Source organism: Periplaneta americana, chromosome 8 (assembly GCF_040183065.1).
Source record: "Periplaneta americana isolate PAMFEO1 chromosome 8, P.americana_PAMFEO1_priV1, whole genome shotgun sequence".
Classification (NCBI taxonomy): domain Eukaryota; kingdom Metazoa; phylum Arthropoda; class Insecta; order Blattodea; family Blattidae; genus Periplaneta; species Periplaneta americana.
Window position 1 is genome coordinate 52,587,405 of NC_091124.1, and position 25,096 is coordinate 52,612,500.

General features: G+C 35.8%; 1 protein-coding gene across 2 annotated transcripts in view; it reads left to right on the top strand.

The window, feature by feature from the left end:
• Positions 1-20,028: 20,028 nt before the first annotated feature.
• Usp30 (ubiquitin specific protease 30) overlaps positions 20,029-25,096 on the top strand; it is a 36,059-nt gene continuing 30,991 nt past the window's right edge. Inside the window, exons 1-2 of one of the 2 annotated variants that reach the window (XM_069832887.1) lie at positions 20,029-20,265; positions 24,595-24,705. In XM_069832887.1, coding sequence (XP_069688988.1) covers positions 24,597-24,705 — 109 coding nt within the window. In that variant the 5' untranslated portion in view covers positions 20,029-20,265; positions 24,595-24,596. The remainder of the gene's footprint in view (positions 20,266-24,594; positions 24,706-25,096) is intronic. The other variant, XM_069832886.1, reaches the window with a different exon arrangement.

The window sequence follows — 25,096 nt, forward strand, 5'->3', positions numbered from 1 at the left end:
GCTTGGCAGCAGTGGTCCGAAATGGAAGCTCTTATTCCTTCTCCCGCCGCCTGCGAGATTCGGTCGGTGATAAAGTTCTTTAATGCACAAAGCAGTGCGCCAATTGAAATTCATCGGCAGCTCTGTCAGGTCTATGGGCCGAACATCATGAGTAAGCAGATGGTGCGTCGCTGGTGTAGGCAGTTTTCCGAAGATCGTCAAAGTGTCCATGATGAAGAGCGCAGTGGGCGACCGTCCCTCATCAATGATGATCGTGTTGAGCTGGTGCGGCAGTGCATCATGGAGAACCGTCGCTTCACGATTACGGAGCTGAGCAGCCATTTTCCGCAGATATCGCAATCCTTGTTGCATGGATTGTCACTAAGCACCTGCTGTTCAAAAAAGTGTGTGCCAGGTGGGTGCCGAAAAACCTGACATCCGAACACAAAATGCAACGTTTAGGAGCAGCACTGACATTTCTGCAATGGTATCACGATGACGGCGACGAGTTCCTCGACAGGATCGTCACGGGCGATGAGACTTGGATTTCGCACTTCACCCCGGAAACCAAGCAGCAGTCAATGCATTGGCGGCATAGTGGATCTCCGGCCAGGACGAAATTCAAACAGACGCTGTCGGTACGGAAAGTGATGTGCACGATGTTCTGGGACAGGAAGGGCATTCTGCTCATTGACTTCCTTCCAAGAGGTGAAACAGTGAATGCTGACCGTTACTGTGAAACACTGCGAAAATTGCGACGTGCCATTCAAAACAAGAGGCATGGAATGCTTACTGCAGGTGTTGTGCTCCTCCATGACAATGCTTGTCCACATACGGCTCGGCGCACAGCAGCTGTTTTGACGAAATTTGGCTGGGAGTTGTTTGATCATCCACCCTACAGTCCTGATCTTGCTCCCAGCGATTTTCACATTTTCTTGCACCTCAAGAAATTCCTGTCCTCCGGTGAGGTTTTGGCAACGACGAAGAGCTGAAGACGTCTGTCACACGCTGGTTCCATTCACAGGCGGCAGAGTTCTACGACAGAGGGATACAAAAGTTGATCCCACGATACGACAAGTGTCTCAATTCTGATGGTGGCTATGTTGAAAAATAGCTGAAGCATTGCTGTACCTGTTGCTAATAAATGTTTTCCTGAAAGTGTGTGTTCTTTTTTTTTAATAGGGAAACTTACTTTCTGGATGCGCCTCGTATTACACAAATCTGGCTTTCGGGTAGTAGCTCCCTGTAAATTATTCACTACTGAGGATTGTCTCTAACCTTTAGGCTCAAAATTATACACATGATTGAGGATTCTAAACTTAGCATTTTGACATCAGGAACTAGTGTCGGAAATCGAATTTCAAGAGCTATAAGGTCTTGAACAAGTAACAAGTTTAGAGAACATTTTTGCAAGCGGCTTTAATTTTTTACACACATAAATTTACATCTCATAGCAACTGGTCAAAGTGGTGATCACCAGCCTTGATACATCCAGAACAATGCATGAAATTTTGCTCCACTCTCTTAAATATCCCTGGTGTCTGATGTACAATGAGGCAGGCAGGTAAGAATCTGTTACCCAGGTGATCATGATATGAAGTGGGCAGTGTTACAACCACATTCTCTTGCAAACAACAAGATATTTAATATTTTATGTCCAAAACAACATACACTTCATAACAACAAATTAGAGCTCAGAGCTGTTGTTGAAAGCTGCGACCACCTGTCTCAATACATGCATTACAACGACACATTAAATTTTGTAAGCAATAACAAAAGAACATAATATCATCATGAAAGCGCCAGGCAGTTGTTTGTTATGAAAATTAAAGCAGCTTACAAAAACGTCCCTCACATACACTTTCAAGACCTCGTGGCTTCCGAAATATCCATTTCCGACCACTGGTTCCTTATGTCAAAATGCTCAGTTCAGAATTCTATATAATCTATAATTGTCCACACCTGTGGAGTAACGGTCAGAGCGTGTGGCCACGAAACCATGTGGTCCGGGTTCGAATCCCGGTCGGGGCAAGTTACCTGGTTGAGGTTTTTTCCGGGGTTTTCCCTCAACCCAATACGAGCAAATTCTGGGTAACTTCCGCTGCTGGACCCCGGACTCATTTCACCGGCATTGTCACCTTCATTTAATTCAGACGCTAAATAATCTAGATGTTGATACAGCATCGTAAAATAACCCAATAAAATAAAAAATAAAATCATCTATAATTTTGGCCCTAAAGGTTGAAGACATTCACTCCTCTTCTAGCTTTTACGAGTGAAAGTATTAAATTGAATAGTTATGGACTATAGTCGCGTCGCTCTTATTTCCGGCAGCCAATCACGTTGCAAGTTGACTACCTTTAAATGTGTGAGTCTTGTCATTCGCTGCTGATGACCTTATGCACTATCTAAGGCTCGATAAATAATGAATATAATCGCCCGCCATTTTCATTCTTTCGTTGGCGTTAAAAGAAAGCACACGAGGACGCTATTTGCTGCGCCGTTAAACATTATCATGTCGTAGCTTCTATGAAAGTCGATTTATTATCATAGGAGCTACGACATAATAATGTTTAACGGTGCGGCAAATAGATTCCTCGTCTGGTAGCTCGGCAACGAAATAACAAAAATGGCGAACGATAATACCTACCTAGACTTTATAGACTACAGCCTTCAATTTCTAAGGCGTAAGCAAAGAGGAGTAGTCACGCCGGAAATAACAGCGACGCGACTATAATTTCCATGCACAGGACGAGAATCGAACCTGGGATCTTATGATTTGTAGTCAGGAATGCTGATCGCTAGACCGCGAAGCCCTAAATTCGTAAATTATAAAGCTCTTCATACTGCTGGACTTAATAAAATAAACTTGTCGTCATCCATTTCATTATACATTCAATATTACCACTGTCTACTACATACAGTCACGAAGCTCAATACGTAGGGAATATGCATCAAATGATAGTTGAACTTTGGTTGCTAGCCACTAGGATAGCTACTATGGCACAGTCTATTGTTCCTAGTACTCTCAGTTGCTAACCGCTTGGAGCATTTTATAGCAAGAAATGCAAAAAATCACCTCAAGCTTCGTGACTGTATTTACTAGACCGTGATATAAGGCGACCTAGAATTTTTCTGTTCTTGTTAACTTTTTCATTGTGCTGAATAGCAGCAAGACGCAAACTTTCTGACAGAGCATGTTCAAATAGATTTCGGCCTAAATTATGAAAACTTTCACTTTTCTTAATTTTTTTTTTCTGAAGACTGATGCTTAACACGCTTTACGTTCAACATTTTTTATTGTTGAGATGCCATTTTTACTCTACTCAGATTCACTTCCAAACATAACACAAACAAAGCAATACAATTTATTTCCTATCGGTCAGCCATTTGTCATTATAGATTACACTTTTTAAAAATGTATTTATTGGTCAACCAGCAAATTTGCTAGACAGACCACTGTTAAATTATGTCATATTCCATATACAGTAGCATGATTAGGTTGGCTGTATAGGGTCCTCTAATTAAATTTATTTTGTAATTAATTTATAACAATTTGTGTAATGTGAGAAATATATAGGCCTACATGATAAAAATGTGATGCTGAAGTTTCTGTGTTATTGTGATTAAAATTTATGAAGAATCATCTGCGTCGCTGGAAAAGATGTCTTGATGTACGAGTAGTTTCCTTTTAAATCTAGACGGCTGACAAGGTAGATTACACTTAAAAATATGTAATGAGAATAACTTTCATAGCATCATAGCACTATTCATATTTAAAATTTAAATAAATAGATAAATAAATAAATTACGGGAGAAATATTATCAAATACATGAAACGGGAGAGACTTTCTAACTTTGCTCTACATTATGCCATTAGGAAAGTCCAAGATAACAGAGGGGCTTTGGAATTGAACGGGTTATGTCAGCTGCTTGTCTATGCGAATGAAGTGAGAAAATCCACAAATTATTAGGGAAAAGACGGTAATTTTACTTGAAGCAAGTAAAGAGATAGGTTTGGAAGTAAATCCCGAAAAGATAAAGTATATACTTATGTGTCGTGGCCAGAATATTGTACGGAATGGAAATATAAAAATTGGAAATTTATCCTTTGAAGAGGTGGAAAAATTCAAATATCTTGGAGCAACAGTAACAAATGTAAATGACACTCGGGAGGAAATTAAACACAGAATAAATATGGGAAATACCTGTTATTATTCGGTTGAGAAGCTTTTGTCATCTAGTCTGCTATCAAAAAGTCTGAAAGTGAGAATTTATAAAACAGTTATAGTACCGGTTGTTCTATATGGTTGTGAAATTTGACTTTCACTTTGAGAGAGAAAGGGAGATTAAGGGTGTTTGAGAATAAGGTGCTTAGGAAAATATTTGTGGTTAAGAGGGATGAAATTATAGGAGAATAGAGAAAGTTACACAACGCAGAACTGCACGCATTGTATTATTCAGCTGACATAATTAAGAACATTAAATACAGACGTTTGAGATGGGAAGGACATGTAGCACGTATGGGCGAATCCAGAAATGAATATAGAATGTTAGTTTGGAGGTCGGAGAGAAAAAGAACTTCTGAGAGTAGGCCTATAATATTAAAATGGATTTGAGGGAGGTGGGATATGATGGTAGAGACTGGATTAATTTTACTCAGGATAGGGACCGATGGCTGCTTATGTGAGGGCGGCAATGAACCTCCGGGTTTTCTAAAGGTCATAAGTAGACTTCGTGGAATTGCCACGAGAATCGAAGGTTTACTGCGCACGCGGTATAGACTGTATGAGAAGGGGACGTGCAACAGATGGAGTATGCCTCTGATGTTAACACTGAGCAGTATACTGCGGTTACAATAAAACCTGTATCCTGCATTCAAGAAATATAATGAATGATCATTGAAGTAGGAAATGTCTAAACATGTAAATATACAATTATTTTATAGTGAGATATATTATCTCTTAAAATTTAATGTAAGATACTCACATCATCCTTGAATATGTGCATTGCAGTGAAGAGTTACGTACATTTTGAGCGACTGCAAAGTAACCACCTCCGATGATCACTTAAACGGTTTTTATATTGGGAAAATGTACGTTCAACATCACACGATGTAATAGGTGCATATTTGAAGAACGGGAAGTCACTACTTTTTAGTACACCAACTTCAGACGTCTTGTCGTGACCTGATAGTCTACATCATTTATAATACGAAGTTCTGAATAGGCAGAATTTTTAGCAATAATGTTTCTCAACTTACATTTCACTTTTTCTGAAATTAGTGAATTGTTATTTTGGATAACGGTTTGTGATATTTTATCCACTATATTAAGGGCTTCTGAGAGTTGTAGTTTAGACGATTGTAACAGACTGATGCTTTTGGACACGATTTTAAAATTAGAATCAATGAACAGAATATCTTCCAATAGCTGTTCAGAAGGCAATGATTTTACAGCTGCAACAGCGAAACTGTCTGTGCTATCCAATGCATCAATTACCTCCATTATTTTGCCATAATGTTCTGCATAATAATTTACAGAATCCAACCACGTTCCCCAAAGGGTCAAGACTGGCTGCGGAGGTAAGAGTATTCCAGGGGCAATTGTTTGGAACAGCAACACACTCATTGTAGTATGTTTGATTGAATTCTGTCTGCACTGAACAAATGTTAAACTTTGATTATTCCAACCATAGTAATGCAAAAACAAGTGCTTACATAGGTATACATTAGCTGTAGCTGCTGTATCTATCTGGACCGGTCACAACTCTTAACATGAATTCCTTATACTATGAGACCGGGCGGTCGCCCACCTCCTCTATACTACCGTATATCGGCAACCTGATTGCATGCTGCGTGTGGCAATTCAACGAAGTCTAGTCATAAGCAAAGCTCGGATCTTGGGGACTTGTGTGTCGTGTGCTTGAGTAAGGTTACAGGCATAACGTACACAAAGCTCACGCTGCAAGTGCTCAGGGACAGTCGTTTGTACTAAGAAAGTGGTCACATCGAATGGCAAGAAGACGAACGAATAAACTGTGTCACGTCGAAGCCAATGACATTAAGAGAATTACAAGTAAGCTGTCTGTTTGAGGAATTAGAAAATACGTGTTATTCGAATGGGTGTTATGGAAGTTTGAAAATGCATTTCTTAAATTTTAGGTACAGAATTTCGTGGAGGAATTCTGAGGAGATACATTATTTTCTTCTAATGCAGAGTTTATATCTTGTAAGTTGTACCACACATAAACTAGAGCTGGAAACGGGCATTCATTGAAAGACATTGCAGTCCTTTAAATTGATGGAGAATTTGTCCATAGCCATGGATCAAGTCGTAGAGGGACCTTCCCTAGTAGTGATACACTAATTGAAAACTATTTGCGAGAAAAATTTAGGATATACTTATCTTTCTCAGATACGAGATCTGCTGAAAATCGAACAGGAAACAGTGACAGTGAAATATTCAGTATTTTATTTAGGCCCAAGACTTTATAATAAAATTTCAAACCATTTTCCAAATTTGAAATTTTTTAAAATTGAAACTTTTAAAAAAGAATTTTGTAAAATTATCCAAGATATATAATAGTAACAAATGTACTTTTTTTATCTTTTATTTCTATCGACTATATTCATGTTTTTATTGAATATCTGGCTTCTGTCGGATTGTCAATTTATATTAAATGTGTATTTTTCTCTCGTTTTCCCTTTCTTCTTTATTCTTGCTCTTGTGTTGTACTTATTGGTTTGAATTAAGTTAATTACTGTATTTAGTAAACTGTCCTTGTAAATTTTATGTTATATTATTCACTAAGACCACACCGTACACGAGCCTGACTCTTACGGTAGTGGCTAGAAACATTTTTATTTTATAAATGCAATTTGTACTCACTAGGTAGCTAGTTAAAATAAATAAAATAAAAAAATTAAAGTTTGCTCCCGTCACTTCATGTGACGTGGAAATAAGTTTCCTTCGTTTCAAATCATGTTTAACTAACAGACGAAGAATTTATGGGTTCGAAAATCTTCGAATGCATGTAGTCATACACTGTAATGAAATGTACAGAGTAGAACTGTAAATTTGATGTATTTTGCATGTTTATTTATATATATGCTATAAAATTAGATGTTTCAACCTATCATAATATTATCATTATGTTGTTCCAGCCAGGAACCACTTTTATAGCAGACCTGACAGTACCTCCGTGCTGGAAGCGGGAGTTTGTTGACATTGAAGTCCGGTCGCTTAGCCACGTTCAAAGACACAAGTCCCCAACTTCCGAGCTTTGGTCATAAGTAAGGAAGTAAGGTATTGTGCTGGGCTATCGTCTCCTATCGCAGTTGTTCAGAATATATTTATCTTCGAAGTGTCGTGAACGCAAAAAGCTATGCTCAGTGGAGTACCATTTGTTTTGTTTCATATTTATTATTATTATTATTATTATTATTATTATTATTATTATTATTATTATTATCTCATTTTTCAAAGGAAACCTAGAAGAAGGGAAAAATACTGTACATTCTGTAGGGTATACTCAAAGACGTTATATAGTATAGGACTATAGGTATATTGGGCTTTGTTACCAACGAGTTAGAAAGAGAACTCTTTCTAACTCGTTGTTTGTTACAAATTTACACAGGGAACAAAGTGTTGCCAATTAGCAAAACTAAGCATTTAACTTCATAAAATTGAGGTGAAATATGATACTTCTGTGTATTTTTGTTCTGATACTGCAGTTATATGTAGCACACACAGGAGGCATATAGCCTATAGGTCTCGCAAGTACGGATTACCGACGGAAGGAATGTGAATCAAACACTGCGATAGGGAAGAGCGGGCGAGAGGAAAGGCACGAGATAACTTGAATGATATTCGATAGTACAGTCGGAAGAGAAATGACATCGATGGAATCAGTCTTGCGTTGTGATAGTTACATTACGACTTCAGTTTGTTCCATTGCATGCGAATACGTGTCTTGTATCGCACGGTATTATTATTTCATTCGTAAACATATGTTGCGCGTTTAATTAGCTTCGAATTTTTCTATTGCTACGTTCTTTATTTCCATAGCGATGTCCTCATATGTTCATCTTCTTGGAAGAGACAGTACTTCCATCCAACTTCCATCGGTTCGCATCTCTCCTCCCTCGAAGTGCCTACATACACACGTCAAAACAGACAGCAACGCCATCATTGCTTTTCGGTAATCGTATCTTGCGCGAGCTATATATATATATATATATATATATATATATATATATATATATATATATATATAATTTTCTTCTGGCTATCAACTCTTTATGAAATACATGAAAAGCAGACGATATAATACAATGGAGGACGATTAATAAATGCCTGGCGTATTTTGTCTCGGCACCAGCCATAGTGATGTACAAGCCTATGATCATATACAGTACTTGTTTTTTTTTTTAAGATGGGACATGACAGGAGCGTTGCGATCGGAAAAACAACTGAATGTCACACATGTCACATAGCGTGGTAGGCCTCTTTCGTTGCCTGTTGCTATGGTAACAACGGTTGAGTTGCCAAACTTACCGTTTCCACGTGGTGAGTGCCTAATCGACATTTATTGTGCATACAATGTTAGCATTGATACGTTTCGTGTTTGTTTGTTTCCTTACGTTCGCGTCAATTGTCGATGAATATTTTAACGTCAGCCATCTTAACGTCAATTGCTAGCTTCCATCAGCTGGCAGCATGGTAGTCCATATTGGCAACATAGCACTGTAGTTCCAAGCTCGGCCGCTTAACTGTCATGCAATGTTGCCAACTGAACGGGGAAAAAGTGGCTTTGATGGGTGACGGATTTTCTGGCGGAAATTACGATTTACATCATCTTTTGACATTTTTAATTATTTAATTTTGGAAGATTTTACTTTTCATTTGACAGCCCTGCCTGTTCCGTCCTATGTTTAGGAATCCCCGGTTTCAAATTTCCTCGTAATCAAGTTAGATGACGAATTATTATTGTAATCAGGATTGGTAAGTAAGTTTTGGGTCTTATTCTTATTATTATTATTATTATTATTATTTATTTATTTATTTTTATTTTGACGGATTTCAAGATGTTATACCCTAGATCATATATACTAACAGATAGCTCTTTTATATAGGCTTTAGGGTTTGCAGTCGAGGCCGGCTTGATGTAGTTCAATAATTGTCAACAGATGGCACAATGACCAACACCATCACGAGACACGAACTCTGAACCGGTCTGGTCGGTCTAAATCGATTATTTCTTGCTTACGAGATATTCTACTGTCGACAATTGATGACCATGGATAAATATTATTGGCCTATATGACCTAGGCAAGTTCGGAACGAGGGAGTTCTAATTATAGTTGTCACGTGGGCGAAGCGGAGAGATAAGATAAAGTACGCCTTTGTATTGTATAGAATACAATGCAGAGTCTCGCGCAAAGCCAATCTAGCTAGAATTTTTAGACCATGTTATAAAGTTATCGGTGGGCTAAATTATGATTCGTTATCTCTTCTGTTGTTATATATTTGTCGTGAATATTATTTATATTATCAACTGAGTGTATAACATAATTTATTCGTTAATTGGTATTTCACTAATGATAAATCCAAAGAACAATGGGAAATAAGGGACTAAACACTGAAAAATAAATAAAATAAGAGAATTTGACGTTCATAATTATAATGTTGTCGGAGTTTTGTTATACTTTACTTTGAATTATTTTAATTTGCACCACAAAAACTTATGAAAATTAATGTTAACATTACCTATTTAGTTATGGTAGTAGTATATTGGAAAATTTGTGCATATAGCCTGATTACAATATATAAGTAATCCTATCCTAACCTAACCAATGGTAGTCTTGTTTATTTCAGACATGTTCGTATAATTATACAAAAACAAGAATAATCTAGTTTGCAGCCTGTGATATTGTCTCGTTTACAGTATTATATAATATACATATTACGATATTTACTAGGTACTTTAACAATATATAGTTAATAATATTATAAAATATACAGGCCTAATCCATTACCAAGAAATAGCCCTTCCCTCACATGTTCAATACTGTTTACCTCAAAAGGCCTTCAAACCTTAAAAACTATTAGAAACTGGATTAAAATAGTCATGTTGATGTAGGCCTACAACATTACATTTTTTGTCACTACTCCTGATCCCATTCTAACAGTTTCAGGTTTTGTAATTTGTAACAATACTAACAATACTGATGGGTCATTCCATAGTCATACACGTAACATTTTCGAAGTAACTATGATCTTCACAGGATACTTAATCAAATATTTAGGAGTTCATGAAAGACACATCACTGTTTTTTAACGTAAGCATTCCAAAATATAAACAGAAAATCATAATGAAAAGGAATAATTAATAATGTAAAAAATATTAAATATTATATGGTGTGACACATGAACATTTTCTTGCCACGTAATTTATTGCCAAAATGGAAAATGTTCATATTATTGTGCCAAATGTCATAAATGCATTTAGTTGTTTTTGAAACAATTAAGACATTTGTGAAGTACATGTAAATGCTAAATCGCATACTTTAATAAAAATAACAGTGCCATTAACAAATAAAATATTACAAATTATATTGTGACACACGAACATTTCTGTCAAGTTGATTACTAATCTTTTCAAATGCATATAGAGATTTACCGTATGCACTGTGCCTACAGTTCTTATTATACAAAGCAACACTTGATTACACTAAAGTGTCCACACCTGTGGAGTAACGGTCAGCGCGTCTGACTGCGAAACCAGGTGGCCCGGGTTCGAATCCCGGTCGGGGCAAGTTACCTGCTTGAGGTTTTTTCCGGGGTTTTCCCTCAACCCAATACGAGCAAATGCTGGGTAACTTTCGGTGCTGGACCTCGGACTCATTTCACCGGCATTATCACCTTCATATCATTCAGATGCTAAATAATTTAGATGTTGATACAGCGTCGTAAAATAACCCAATAAAAAAAAATTACACTAAAGTACAGTTTCAGATTTAAAATATCCACGGTTGTTTACAACTATATGTGGTGATATCTCCTGTGTAATGTCACGTAACAAATACATCAATATAGGCTATCCACTTTTTCTGCCATTTGTAGTACTTCCCTTTTTTTAACAACACAGACGCTTTAAATTCTTCGCCACTACAAGCTTTTGTAACTTCCTTTGCTTATCTGACGTCTTTTTTTAAATTGTTTATTTAACGATGTTGTATCAACTACTAGGTTATTTAGCCTCGATGGAATTGATGATAGTGAAATGATATTTGGCGAGATGAGGTTGAGGATTCGCCATAGATTACATGACATTCGCCTTACAATTGGGGAAAACCTCGGAAAAAACCTCAACCAGGTAACTTGCCCCAATCAGGATTTGAACCCGGGCCCACTCATTTCACGGTCAGTTGTGCCTACCATTACTCCACAGCAGTGGACCGAACATGGGTTATGTACATTAATTCTTTTGACTTTCGGTTAGCTTTCTTAAGAATACGCATAAAGAAATGTAGTGTTTTCCAGGCTATCCTTGTAATATTAGTGACTTATTTCAACCAGTTTGTTACTAAAATATATACAGTACCTAAGTGTTTACTTGTGACACTGGTGATCCATTTAATTGGTATATGAGACGAATTTAATTTTGTGTTTTACAGAAGGATACATATTGATTTACTTTTGCTCACATTGATTTCAATTTTATTTGTTGTAGTCCAGTTTTCAATAACGTCAAGCTAGTTTTGCAAGGCGGTGATATAAGATTTATCACTAATTTTTTCTGTATATTATACAGTCATCCACGAATAACCTTGCCTGAGAAGTGACATTTCTATTCAAATCCTACAATAATTTTCAGTAAATATTTTGCATCGAGAAGCTATTATACATTTAATTTTACTTCTGAGACCAGTGAAATATATGCCAATTGTATTAGAAAGGTGCATGTATAATTATCCAATAGCATGATATTATCTGCAACAAAAACTAAAGGGCATGAAAGAAAAGAAGAAAACATTAATGCTGTGGTTCTTAGAGTTCCATTAGAGTTACACGTTCATTGTCCACTGAAAGTAGTATTTCTCTATTGAAGTGTAAAAGAGAAACTCTCATAAATTATGTCAGAAACAAAGAAAGGCACCACCCAAATATGTGGGATAATTAATTTAATAATGTTATTACCGGGACTTGAAAAAAGCAATCATATGTAATGGGTGGGGAAAAAAATACTTTTTAATCGCGCTTCTATAGTTCGACAATGCTGACTATTCAGAGTTTTGCCTGACAGGTGAGCTACCATAAATTCCTTGAAGTCCTAGTTATTACTGAAGCCAAATGTGTGTCTCTTGTCAAGAGTCCATTTTATTTATACTTGTTAAAACATCATTCATAGACTAGTTACCGCTTTCAGTTTTGATACTACATACACTGAAATTAATCTATTATTATTCGTCCTATTTATACATTTATATTGAATGATTCGGTCTACCTTCATAACACATCTCATCAACAATACTCGATAAGAGTTGAATTAGCTTCCATGCTGCGTTGTATTTATTTTGTCATGTTCCTATAGCAGGAATATTAAATAGGAATTCCTTAAAACAGATTTATATTCACTCCTATGCCTTTATATAGAATACCAGTACATATACTGTATTTCTTAAGATTTGGTTACTTTATAAACAGTATGTTAGTGCAAGAACTCTTTTTTTCATATTTAATAATTCTGGCATGTGTCAATAAATATGCTTGAGACCTCTGTCTCTCTGAATTACTCTTTACTAACTGGAAACATATTCCAAATTTATATTTTAAAAAAGTATTAAAATATCCTCACAATTTAGAGCATAACAATTCCCGAAATAATCATCCTACATTAAATTATTAAGATAAAAATGATTCAATCTATCGCTTGTAACAATACCTTTATGGTCCTAATAAATTAAGAAATAATTTACATCCAACAGATTTATTTTAAAATGGTCTGCAGTTATTATTTTGAATTTTATTGTACCTTAATAAATTGAGTTAAGGTACAATAAAATTTCATCAAGTTTCAAACAAAGTAATTCCATCTTTCCAACAGGGGGACAATAAATACTTTAAGTAATGCTAAACTCGAAAAACTTATTGATGCAACTTAATTTCATATTCTATACCACCAACACCAAAAAAAAGTGTCTTATTGTTCATACTGATTCAAGATGAATAGTTTCTTAGTGTTTGTCCATTCCACTTTTTTATTGTCCTTCCCATTTCTATTTCTCTCATTTTTAGTAGGTACTTCACATGTAGTATATATTTTATTTTAATACATATAATGACCATGAAGATATTTGGATATGTCTTACAAAATTCTTGCTGAAGACCATTGTGGTAATATTCTGCCGCATCTGTAGTTTGTACATTTCGAAATTTTCGTGCTTCAGCCCAGAATTCAGGCGGGGGGAGGGGAGGTTGATGTGCCAATGTAGTTTTCCAGAATATAATAATATTCAAAACATTCTCTAATAGGAGGGGCCTCTGATATTAGCTCTGCAAAAAATCTGATATCGGTACTTCTGTTGCTGGTAAATAAGAAAGAACGAAATATAAAAATTTTTAACCACTTTCGAATTTCAGGTGCTTTGTGTCTCAGCTGCTGGTTTGATATACTGTTTTTTTCCTTTAATTTTCCAGAGCAAAAACTGTCCTAAGCGAAATTTACACTCTGTAATTTTAACACTGGGAACATTTATTTTGGCAGCATGTGTGATGCTATTTCATAATATAACAAGAGCTTTGAAATGATTAACTGCTAACTACTTACCTGGGTGAAGCGGTTCCTGTGATTTCTGAAGTGAAAACCGTTCAATTTATAAGGAATTTTTTTGTGGAGATGCATTTGATTGTATATGCAAGGTGTAAAAGTGCCTAAACTAACTGACCCCAGTGCTGTCATGGAGGCCACACGAGGCCATATATTGTATGGAACCTACAATTTTTTTTTAATTAATCGTATGGGGAAATGAAAATTTTGTCTGTAAGGAGCCATACGGCATATGGGTGCCTAAGTTTTGTACGTGGAGATCTATACAGATCTTAGATCATCTCTTCCTGTTCCTACTGTACCTACCGCCTATTTTGTTTGATGTTCATAAACAAAAATTATCCACCTCTTCAGCACTGGAATCCAGAATTATATAAAATAATGGTTGAAAAACAAGAAGTGCTGCAAATATACACTCCAAGATTCATCGAGACAAGTGTGCATCTATGGTGGTGCTACATGGTGTATTCTTTAAATCAAACTTGTACAATTAAATTGTAAAGCAAAACAATTTCTTTACTTCTTCTTTAATATTAAAAAAAAATAATTAAATGACAATTGGAGAAATAGAGAGAGGAGAGTAAAATATATTTCAAGGGAGAAAACAAGGGGTGGGGTGTATGGCCAAGAAAAAAATTACCATGACAGCACTGACCAAACCTAACCTGTTACAGACTCATGTATGTAAGGTGAATAAGCTGAGTATGAAGGAAACTACCTCAGCGCTAATTTAACTCTTATAGATGAACTATATAAAGAACTTCAAGTGTCAATATTGTCTCAAAGGTTTCTGTGTAACAAACTTCATTTAGAAATGCCCATCTGCGATTATGTTAACTGTAGAAGAAGGAAGAAATATTGTCGTCATATGAAGTTACTCAAATTTCCAATTAAGGACAAGGAAAGGCTACAAAAGTTATTTTTGATTTCACCCTTATAAATTGAACGATTTTCACTTCAGAAATCACCGTAACTACCTCAGCACTAGTTTCAGTAATTTAAGGACCAGTATAAAGTAAATTTGATTAAAGTGAGAAAGAAATTCGTAAGGGAGGCGGTCAGGAGGGATTGAGGTTGTCTACTAATTCGTTGCAAACAACTATTATAGGCTATTTCATTTGACTAACGATGATTTATAGAGAGCAAAATACCTACAGTAGGGTAAAGAATCTAAATCAGTACGTTTGAGAACGGATATAAAAGTGTCAGGAAAATAACAGAATTACCGTAATTGCAATTAACTCTGCATTGGCAGAGAAACCGCACAGGGTATCGTAAATCTGCTGAAAATGAGAAAATTGTGTAAAAAAAATGCATTCAGAGCGAATTTTCCAGCCTGATAATATCTCGCCCACGTTATGGACATAATTCAATACCGTAAGACTGATATAAAACGAATACTAGAACAATTTGTTAACCAAAGACGATGTTCAGTAGTTATTTAACAACATACAGAGCAAATAAAAACACAAATGCATATTCTAGCAATAGTTCAGATGAAAAGAAAATGATTAGTACGACCGCTTATTCGTAAAAAGAACACTGCCAGCTGTGTAGCCTACATGAAGCAATATATCAGGTCTACGTTATGAACACGTTGAATTTAATGTGGACGAGAAACGTACAGTTATTATTTATCTGCTTCCATATCGCATCATATAATACACCTGTAAAATGAAAACATATAGGCCTAGAAAAGAGGAAACATGTTTGGGGGAGGGAGTTGTAATTCTTCCCCTTTCGGATAAATTTCAGAAGAGGGATACCTGCTTTTCCTTCATATTCAAAATTTGTAATCTTGTTCACACAAAATAAATTAGTGCCTTTTCGTGAGCATCATGATGTGCATTCAACAAACGCAGACAAATCTGCTCTTTTTAGTATTTTGTGATAATTGTTGCTAGGGAGGTATTGTATACTGAAAATTAAAAACAATTAGATTTCGTACATCAAATGATGACAGATTATATATTGAACGCAAACAACATTATATCAGCCATGTACCAAAATGTCATCTATGTGTGTTGATGAATTTGGGTAAAACAAGCTTCTGTATACTACAATTTAGCGACACATCAAAGTCTTATTGTAACATAACCTCACATTGCAATGAGAAAGAAATTTGGAGGTGGCATGACGTAAAAAAGTCATCCCACAGTCGTATTACTCTATGTACTGTTCAGGTACTCTGCCATCTAGTGTTTGTTATTGCAAGCTCATTTCTCGACACTAGCGACGCATAGCGTCCGTTATTTTCCAGTTGCGTCTAAATTTAATATAAGCTTGAGCAATCTGTTTTATATATGATCTAGGGTATAGGGTACAAGCACTGCCATCGTGATCTAGACCAGGCCGTAATGCAGGTTGTGTGACGTCACTCGATGAGTCGGGCTTTTCTATTTGAGTATACGGAGCTGAGTGAAATATATTACTTTATAGCGTGTCGGCGCTCAATTTTATTTAGTGTAATGTGTGTATAAGACCCCTTCACACTTCTTATTGCATAATATGTTGCAGAAATAATTACAAAACTGTGTTATTTTAATGTGAACGGAGTTTTACATGGTAACATAACCTGGTTGCATCAACATTTTAAGTTTGGAATGGAAGCTATTTTGAGATTTAATAAAGAAGAATTATTTATATTGTGATTTTAATTTAGCACGTCTACCTTCCTTACTTGTATGTACAAAATTTACCACAGTCCCTTCTATGAAATTAGTGTATGTACAGTTGTGTGTTAATCTGGTAGGTTAGATAAATACAATTCATTACAACCCAGTAAAGTAGGGAACAAATAAATAATACAATTAAATTTTTATTCAATGTAATATGTGCATAAGTTCAATTTACGTGTTGCATAATGTGGCAGGAATAATAAATAAAACTGTGTTATTTTTATGTGAGGAGAATTTACCATGTTAACATAACCTATCTGCGTCAACATATTAGGCTTAAGTTGAGAACGAAAACGGTTTTGAGATTTAATAAAGAAGAATATATTTTTAGGATAAACTTCAGAACACGGTTACCGTCCTTACTTATAGGTAGAAAATTCACCACAGTTCCCTGATATGAAATGTACATACGTTATATTACTTAGTAGCGCTGAGGTATAGTTCCGGTAATTTCTGAACTGAAAACAGTTGAATTTATTTTTTGTGGAGATGCATTTGATCCTGTAAGCAAGGCATATTAAAATCCTGAACGAACCGAACTAATTTGTATATGCAAGATGTATGAATACGAAGGGAACTACCTCAGCGCTAGTTTAGCCCTAGTAACATATTAAACTAATCAGACTTCAGACTGGAGTACCGTCTGAAACGAATAAATACAATTGAAGTGTAGACAAATTGCATTTATAAGTTATACGTAGCGTTATGCTTAATTATAATGCATAATTGCGAATATGGAAATAAGACAAGTACTGATAGGATAAACATAACCTATAACTTCAACACATTAAAATATGCGTGCGATGCAACTGAAAATTGTTGAAACGTGCATAAATGAATGTGCAAGAATTTCGTAATGAAGCATGAGTGCTTTATTTCAACTAATTACAATTCTAGATATCGTAACAGTAATGAAAACTATAGGGTATAATTTTTCGTAATATACTATATGTATCTCGTTTTTAGTTCAAATTGTGTATATTATCAAACGTCGTATTATTTACTCGTATAATGTAGGTTATTCACAAATAAAAAGGGCACAATAATTTAAATTTAATAAGACAAATACGGTAAACTAACAATAATGGATTAGACAAGAGTAACATCGGTAACGCTGCACTTAGGCCTAATCACAACTTACTTTACATGCCAGTCAATGTTTCACTTTCACGTATATATTATTACACATATTTAGCCTACTGTTTATAAGACCAAAATTTCACTTAACCACATAAGGGCGCAATATTTAATCGAAATAAAGGCAGGTATTACACATACGAACTTTGCCTGCAACAACGTAATTTTCACACCAAAAATAATATTATACCTTAAATTGCAAGTAAATTGTGTCTCAAGTGTCTCACAATCACTGTTTAAAATTTTACTGACGCAATTACACTGCATTTCAGAGAAATATATGTTATTCTTCATGCACTACAACTAATTCATATGGTTGAAAGACCGCCTTTCGCGATCAGCTGTTAAGCGAGTCACGTGTTCTGCCTTACGGCCTGTATTAGATCACGATGGCAGTGGTACAAGCCTTCGTCTCGGCACCAGCCATAGCGATGTACAAGCCTATATAGATCATATACTATGATCTAGAGTACAAGCCAAGCTACTATAGCGAGGAAGATAAATACGTCTACTATACTGATGTAGCCCTTCTGTAAACAAACTCCTTCGAGCTCGTTGGTGTTGATCAGAGCCTTCTGTGTTGATCAACGAGTTAGAAAGAGAAAGATATAGAGTGGTCATTGCGCCGCCATGTTTGAAGAAAATTGAACGACCGTCGGTAATGAACTTATGCGCCCAAAACAAAGTGGGCGTGGTGATAACTGACATTAGAATCGTCAGCTATCTTAATTACGTTTGCATAAATCAGTTAAACTGAAGTGGAAAAACCTAGTATTTCGTCAAATACGTGCTAGGAACTTAATCTAAACTTATGTACGCTAAATTTAAAACACTTGAGCTATTCATAGAAGGAATGCTTAAAAGAATAACCTAAGCAAAATTGTCATGTAGTATGACAAGAAGTCCTAGCAAATATACTGAAGAAAATGTTAATATTTCTAGGTTCTTTTAAATGCGACCTGCAAGATTGCCTATAAAATGAACGAGTATGATTCGGATGATTTTATTAAATTGTTTTCCCAGTCTCTACACGTTGCAAAACTATTTACTATACCACGGACTGGAAGGTCCGGGATTCGATCCCAGGTGGTGACAGGATTTTTTCTCGTTGCCAAACTTTCAGAACGGCCCCGAGGTTCACTCAGCCTCCTATAAAATTGAGTACCGGGTCTTTCCCGGGGGTAAAAGGCGGTCAGAGCGTGGTGCCGACCACACCACCTCATTCTAGTACCGAGGTCATGGAAAGCATGGGGCTCTACCTCCATGCCCCCCAAGTGCCTTCATGGCATGTTACGGGGATACCTTTACCTTTTATAAGATATAGAATGAACTAGGCCCTATCTGTAGTAAACAACCTTTACCTCCAAGCTTGTAACGTGGGTGAAACATGATAAAACACGCTTTCAGTTTTTTTGTTACAGTAAAGTATAATTATTATCGAAATGTGAGCGTGAGGCCAACAGCCGGCTGGTCTGTCTGAGCCTTTCAAGGGCTGTGGCACCACAGATAATTATTAGTGTATAATTGAGCACCCACGTACAATAATGGGATAAGTAGTTACGAAATATATTCATACTTACCCCATTATTGCACGTGGGTGCTCAATTATGTTCTTTCATGTCCTTCCAGTCAAAATACTAACAACAATACGACCTACCCCAGAATTTTGCGTTATTTTGGATGCGAGTGTCGAAATACAATTTTAATATTTGATTGCTATTACTAGGTTTGAAACGGAATTGTAGCGGTTTCATCCGTATTTAGTTTAACTATATTACTAGTGAACCATTTATTTGATTAAACGTTTGTCTTCGAAATAGGCCTACTTCTTATAAGCTACAGCTCATCGTCTTCTTGTATAAGCAGTAAGGATAGAAGGAGCAGAAATAAAGTATGCCGGTGTCGAAATACAGTTTTAATATTGTATTGGTATTTGTTTTTCACTGGGTCTGAAACGGAATTGTATTGGTTTTATCCGTATTTAGTTTAAGTACATTACCAGTGAACCATTTATTTTGTTTATGCCGGGCGTTGTTACACATTTATGCATGAAAAAAAATGCTGCTAATTAACAAAACTATGGACTTAACTTCATAAAATTTACATGAAATATGATATATCAGTTGTCTTTTTCCTTTTGACATTGCAGTTATATGCAGCACACACAACAGGCATGTTTTTTCTTCGTTTTTTTGTACTTCTTACCTCCGTTATACAACATTGTAAGCAGACGAATTTTACAAAGGGGGGCGCTTAGCTCAGATCTGCCGTGTTTCGCGGTGGCACCGCAAAGAGCGCTGTACATGACAACATGGCCACTCTATAGTCTTCTCTTTCTAACTCGTTGGTGTTAGACTTACTAAATAACCACGGTTGACAGTGTCAGTTTTCAGTATCACCAACTTTACAACACAGTCTAGCCAACAGAACATGTAGAAGTGAAGCTTTGTTTTTGTAGATCGTTGTGCATTTGAAACGTAAATTACGATGTAATAGTTTATATTATTAAGCAATGACACTTGCTCATAAATATGATTTTAACTACTTAAAATTTTGCAAAGATGAGAAGTCGTGTGATTAAACTTCACTCTCAGTGATGAGGATTCTGTTTAATGTGTGAATTTTACATGAATTTCAGGTGGAGTAATATTTTCATATTCTTGTGCAAACAAGTATATCTTTATAATTTAAATTACGAAAATGAATTTTTACGTGGGTACTTGATATTTAGAATTTTCAAATGTTCATAATAGTTCCTAATACGTTGGGCAGCTTGGTTTTGCGTTGAAGATTAGCTTCTACTGTACGGTATGTCGGGAATTTGGTTAAGAACGACACATTTTCGGTAACCTTAGGTGTTGTAGGCTAGATATTAATTGTTTCTCAGTCTTGGCAAATATTTTATGGACATAAGTAACCTTCACCTAAAGGAATACTGGAATCTCGGAGTATTTAAGTAATGGTTTTGTTCCTAACGGCGATAAATGCTAGACCTATATTCTTGAAAAATTACAGCTCAATGTTTCAGTGAAAAGTGATGTGGTGCCAATAACAATAATATGCCATAATAATAATAATAATAATAATAATAATAATAATAATAATAATAATAATCCGTGGCACTACAGCTCATGGAGGGCTCAGACCGACCAGCCAGCTGCTGGCCTCACGTTCACATGCCGAAGCAGAGGTGGACGATCATCTCGTGAATATGCCAAAGTGCTTTGTGCCTTTTCGTGAAAGAATTAAGAATTATTTGTAGTTAACGCGTAAATTACTTTTAAAGTGAGGTGAATGTAGAGTATCCAACGCCCACTGAACGAATATTTCACTTTTATCACTGCCAATGTTGCGCTATAATCGTATATGCAAGGTAGGCTATAACAAAAACCTAAACTAACCAAACCTAACCTGTCAAAGAAGCAACAAGTTATACTAAATATGTGTAAAATTGGCCTATGTCTCTATAGTGGGCGGGACATAATTAACATTGACCTGAATTTTTATAAGGTCTTCGGTGCGGTAATCTGGGTAGTTTCCTAGTACCCGGTACTGTGATATGTTAGGTTAGGGATAAATTTCAGAACACGGAATCCTTCCTTTCCCTCTTCAAAATTCCAACCTTGTGCACACAAAATAAATTATTGGTACTGAAAAGTACCTTCTTTGTAAGCATGATGATGCGCATTCGACAAACACAGACAAATCTGCTTATTTTAGTATTTTAAGATATAATCACAGTCTACTATATACAGTCGCGAAGCTCAATATGTAGTAAAAATGCAAACATGGGTAGTTGCCCACCACTAGGATCGCTACTATCGCCTCATCGCAGATCTCTCTCCATAGTAGACGACAAAATATGTTACACTTTCGTTGCGTTCTTTTGGAAAAATTAACACCTTCCATTATTGAAATATTAAATGCATAAAATTAATTTATTATTTTAATGAAGTATATTAAATTCCACCATAGATACCTGCAAGAAATAGGTTAATATTATTTTTGTTTGTGCAAAACGAACTGAAATTTACTAAATCGCTTCACTCATTCAAGATTATAGCGATAATTAACTATGAAACCAATAAATATTAATTTGCATTTCCCTTTACAACAATAATAATGGAAATATGAATTAATAGAGTAACTTATGTGTACCGGTACTTGTAGTGTAGGCTTACGTAGTTAACAAAGTGGGATGAGGTTAAGCAATAATAATCACACCAGAATTGTCAATAAAACATGATCAATAAATTTTATTGTAACAGACTTTTTCTACGTCTCTAGTAAAGCAACAAATAAAAATAACAACAAAATTAACAGCTATAATTGAAAAAAAAAGTAGGCCTAAGCAATAATAATCCCACCAGAATTGAAAATAAAATGTGATCAATAAATTTCATTAAAAGAAACTTAATTTTTCTACGTCTCTAGTAAAATATTATTAATCCAATTATTGTATTTTAGCCATTAACATTTTCATTACAACCAATAACGAACATTTCACAAGCATCAATGTGAAATACGCAACGAGCTAGCACTCGATGGAAATACGACACAGTCCAAAGTCGACCGTGGACAGTCTATTGTTTCTAGTTGCGTGGATGCTAAGAAAAATTGACTGTGCTGGTACTATTTCACATTGTCTGTAATGAGGTGATATTAGTGATCCTAGTGGTTAGCAACTATCTATGGATGCATATATACTAGACTGTGATGTTAGCATACAAATAATAGTGAATTTGAAAGAGCTATGCTCAAGCAAGCCACACTTTCTTGGCAAAAGATCTTCTTTACTTTGAGCACAATGCTGAAACCAGGATTTTTGATAGAACTATGGCTAGTTTTATCTTGACAATCTCACCAGTAGGCCATTGTACGTCGGAAATGTGTTCTGTTAGGGATTCCACTACTTTCAGTAACTTTGCAGGAGGCATCATGAAAGAACGCACTCACAAAAACCATACACAAAATATAATAAAATCACGCACTTGGCATTAATACAGATGGCGCGCAAACTGAGAATATATGTAAAGTGGAGAAATGGTGGGTAGAGGGATGTTTAGGAATGCTTCTTGTTGTGCAGTAGATCAGTGGAACAAAAGCAGGGTGCGGTTATTTTGGTTTTTCCACAACTACCCTCTATAAGCAAGGAATTTCCAGCCGTTTCCGACTAACAAATCTTGTGTGTTGACAACCAAACCATCCAGAATCTTGCATTTATTTTACAATATTTGCAAATTTGTAAGTTTGTGCAACAAAAAGCTGAAAATATGGAGCAATATAGTATGTTGTTGTTTTCTAATACCAGGCGTTTGACAATAAAGTCATTTGACCTCTTGCACTCCAATATTTTTCAAAGATATTATCATGACCAGCCACTGAAGCACAGATTTTGAGATGTTCCGAATCCATTTCTTGGTTTGAGTTGCACAATGGGCAGTTAGGGGACAGATATATGCCAATTCTATGCAGGTGTTTGGCCAAACAATCATGGCCTGTTGCCAATCTAAATGCAGCTACAGACGATTTTCGTGGTAAATCGGGAATTAACTGTGGATTTTGATGAAGGGAGTTCCATTTTTTCCCTTGGGATTGTGTTATCAAATTTTGTTTGTTGAAGTCTAAGTACCTATGTAGATTTAATAAATCTTTTCACAGAGTAATACGTAGATTTAGTAACAGGTCTGTAAGTAGCAGTGCTACCCTTCTTTGCTAAAGCATCCGCATTCTCGTTTCCCAGGATTCCATAATGGGATGGTATCCATTGGAATACAATTCTTTTATTGAGTGATATTAATTGAGAGAGCGTTTTAGTTATTTCTGCTGTTTGAGATGAAGGTGTGTGTTTAGAGACGATTGATAGAATAGCTGCTTTGGAGTCTGACAATATAACTGCATTCCTAAATTTATTGATGTGGCATAGAAGATTCCTGAGACTTTCACTTATTGTAATGATTTCACCATCAAAACTTGTTGTTCCATATCCAAGAGATCTATAAAGTGAGAAGAGACAGCATGTAACACCTACACCGGCACCTTGTTCTCTGGAGATCAAGGAGCCGTCGGTGTATAAATGAAGCCAGTTTTGTGGAGGGTATCTAATATTAATTGTCTCTAAAGACAATTGTTTCAGTGTTTACTTCTGATTTCAGTATTTCTTCTGTTAAATTTAGCTGCACCATCGGAAGGTAGGGATGGGACATAGGGTATTTGTCAAGGTTGGTTCCTTAAAGCCTTCAATGGGAAGGATTAATGGCTCTCCCCCCTGTATCCGACATATACCCTTTTGCAGCCGCAATATATTATGTACAATAGTCCATTGTAGCCTATGCAGGAACATCTGAAATATTAAAAAATATGCACTATTAACTTCGCATATTCGTCATCACAGGGATTCAAGACATGTATAAAAATCTGCATACAGATTAATTTTTGGTTCCACAGAATTTATCTGCTATAGTAACAATTGTTATTATAGAAGAAAAATTGTTACCATAACAGATAAATTCTGAAGGACCAAAAATTAATCTTTATGTAGATTCTTCGCCCAACAATGCATATACTGTGGAATTCCGGCCATCAAGTCACTCAATTGAGTGCGCTCTTTGTATAATGGCAGTTGACTTAAGATAATAATATGTCAACATATATGTCGAACATGGAGTAAGGCACAAAGGGAAAAACACTGGAGGAGAGAGATTCGATCCGGTGCTGTGGATTGAACTTCGGCACGTAGCTGAGTGGTTAGAGCGCTTGGTACATAGAACCAAGGACCCTGGTTCGATTTCCGGTGCTGGTGCGAATTTTTCTCCTCTAATAACACGTGTATAAAAATGTTTTTGCATGACTTTCAACTGTCAAATAAAAATATGCATTTGCATATGAATCCTGGCCCTAGTTATAAAAATATATTAAATATTAGATGTAAAATATATTCTGATGGAATGAACTGTTTTTATTACAGATATGTATGACATAAAACGTGAGAACCTTTTCTTATTCGCCACTGTTACAGTTGCACTGGCAATCGGTGCCTTTATTTTGTGGGGGCCTACATACCGTCGAAAACGAAAAGGTAATGTACACTTCATACTTAGTTATATGTTTTAGTTTAAATATCATACACGTTACAAACTACCTTTACCTTCGCAGTTATCTTTTTTTTTTTTTGGACACTGTTAAAGATAAAGATACTGTGTGTTAACAAAACATGCGGAAAATATGCGAACCAGCTGCAACAGTTAACATTGAGCATACATACAAGAAGTGTCCAGGGGAATAACGATCTAAGTCCATTTTTATCTTCTAAATATCATTTCATTGAAGAAAAGTGATCACAGTCCTGAATACGATGGGTAAAAATTTGAAACCAAATGGAAGAATGGTCAGAGTTGTTTAATTTTTGTGAGACAAAATAAGAACATGGTTTATTGGTATGTTTGAAGGGACCTAATATGTTAATAGAT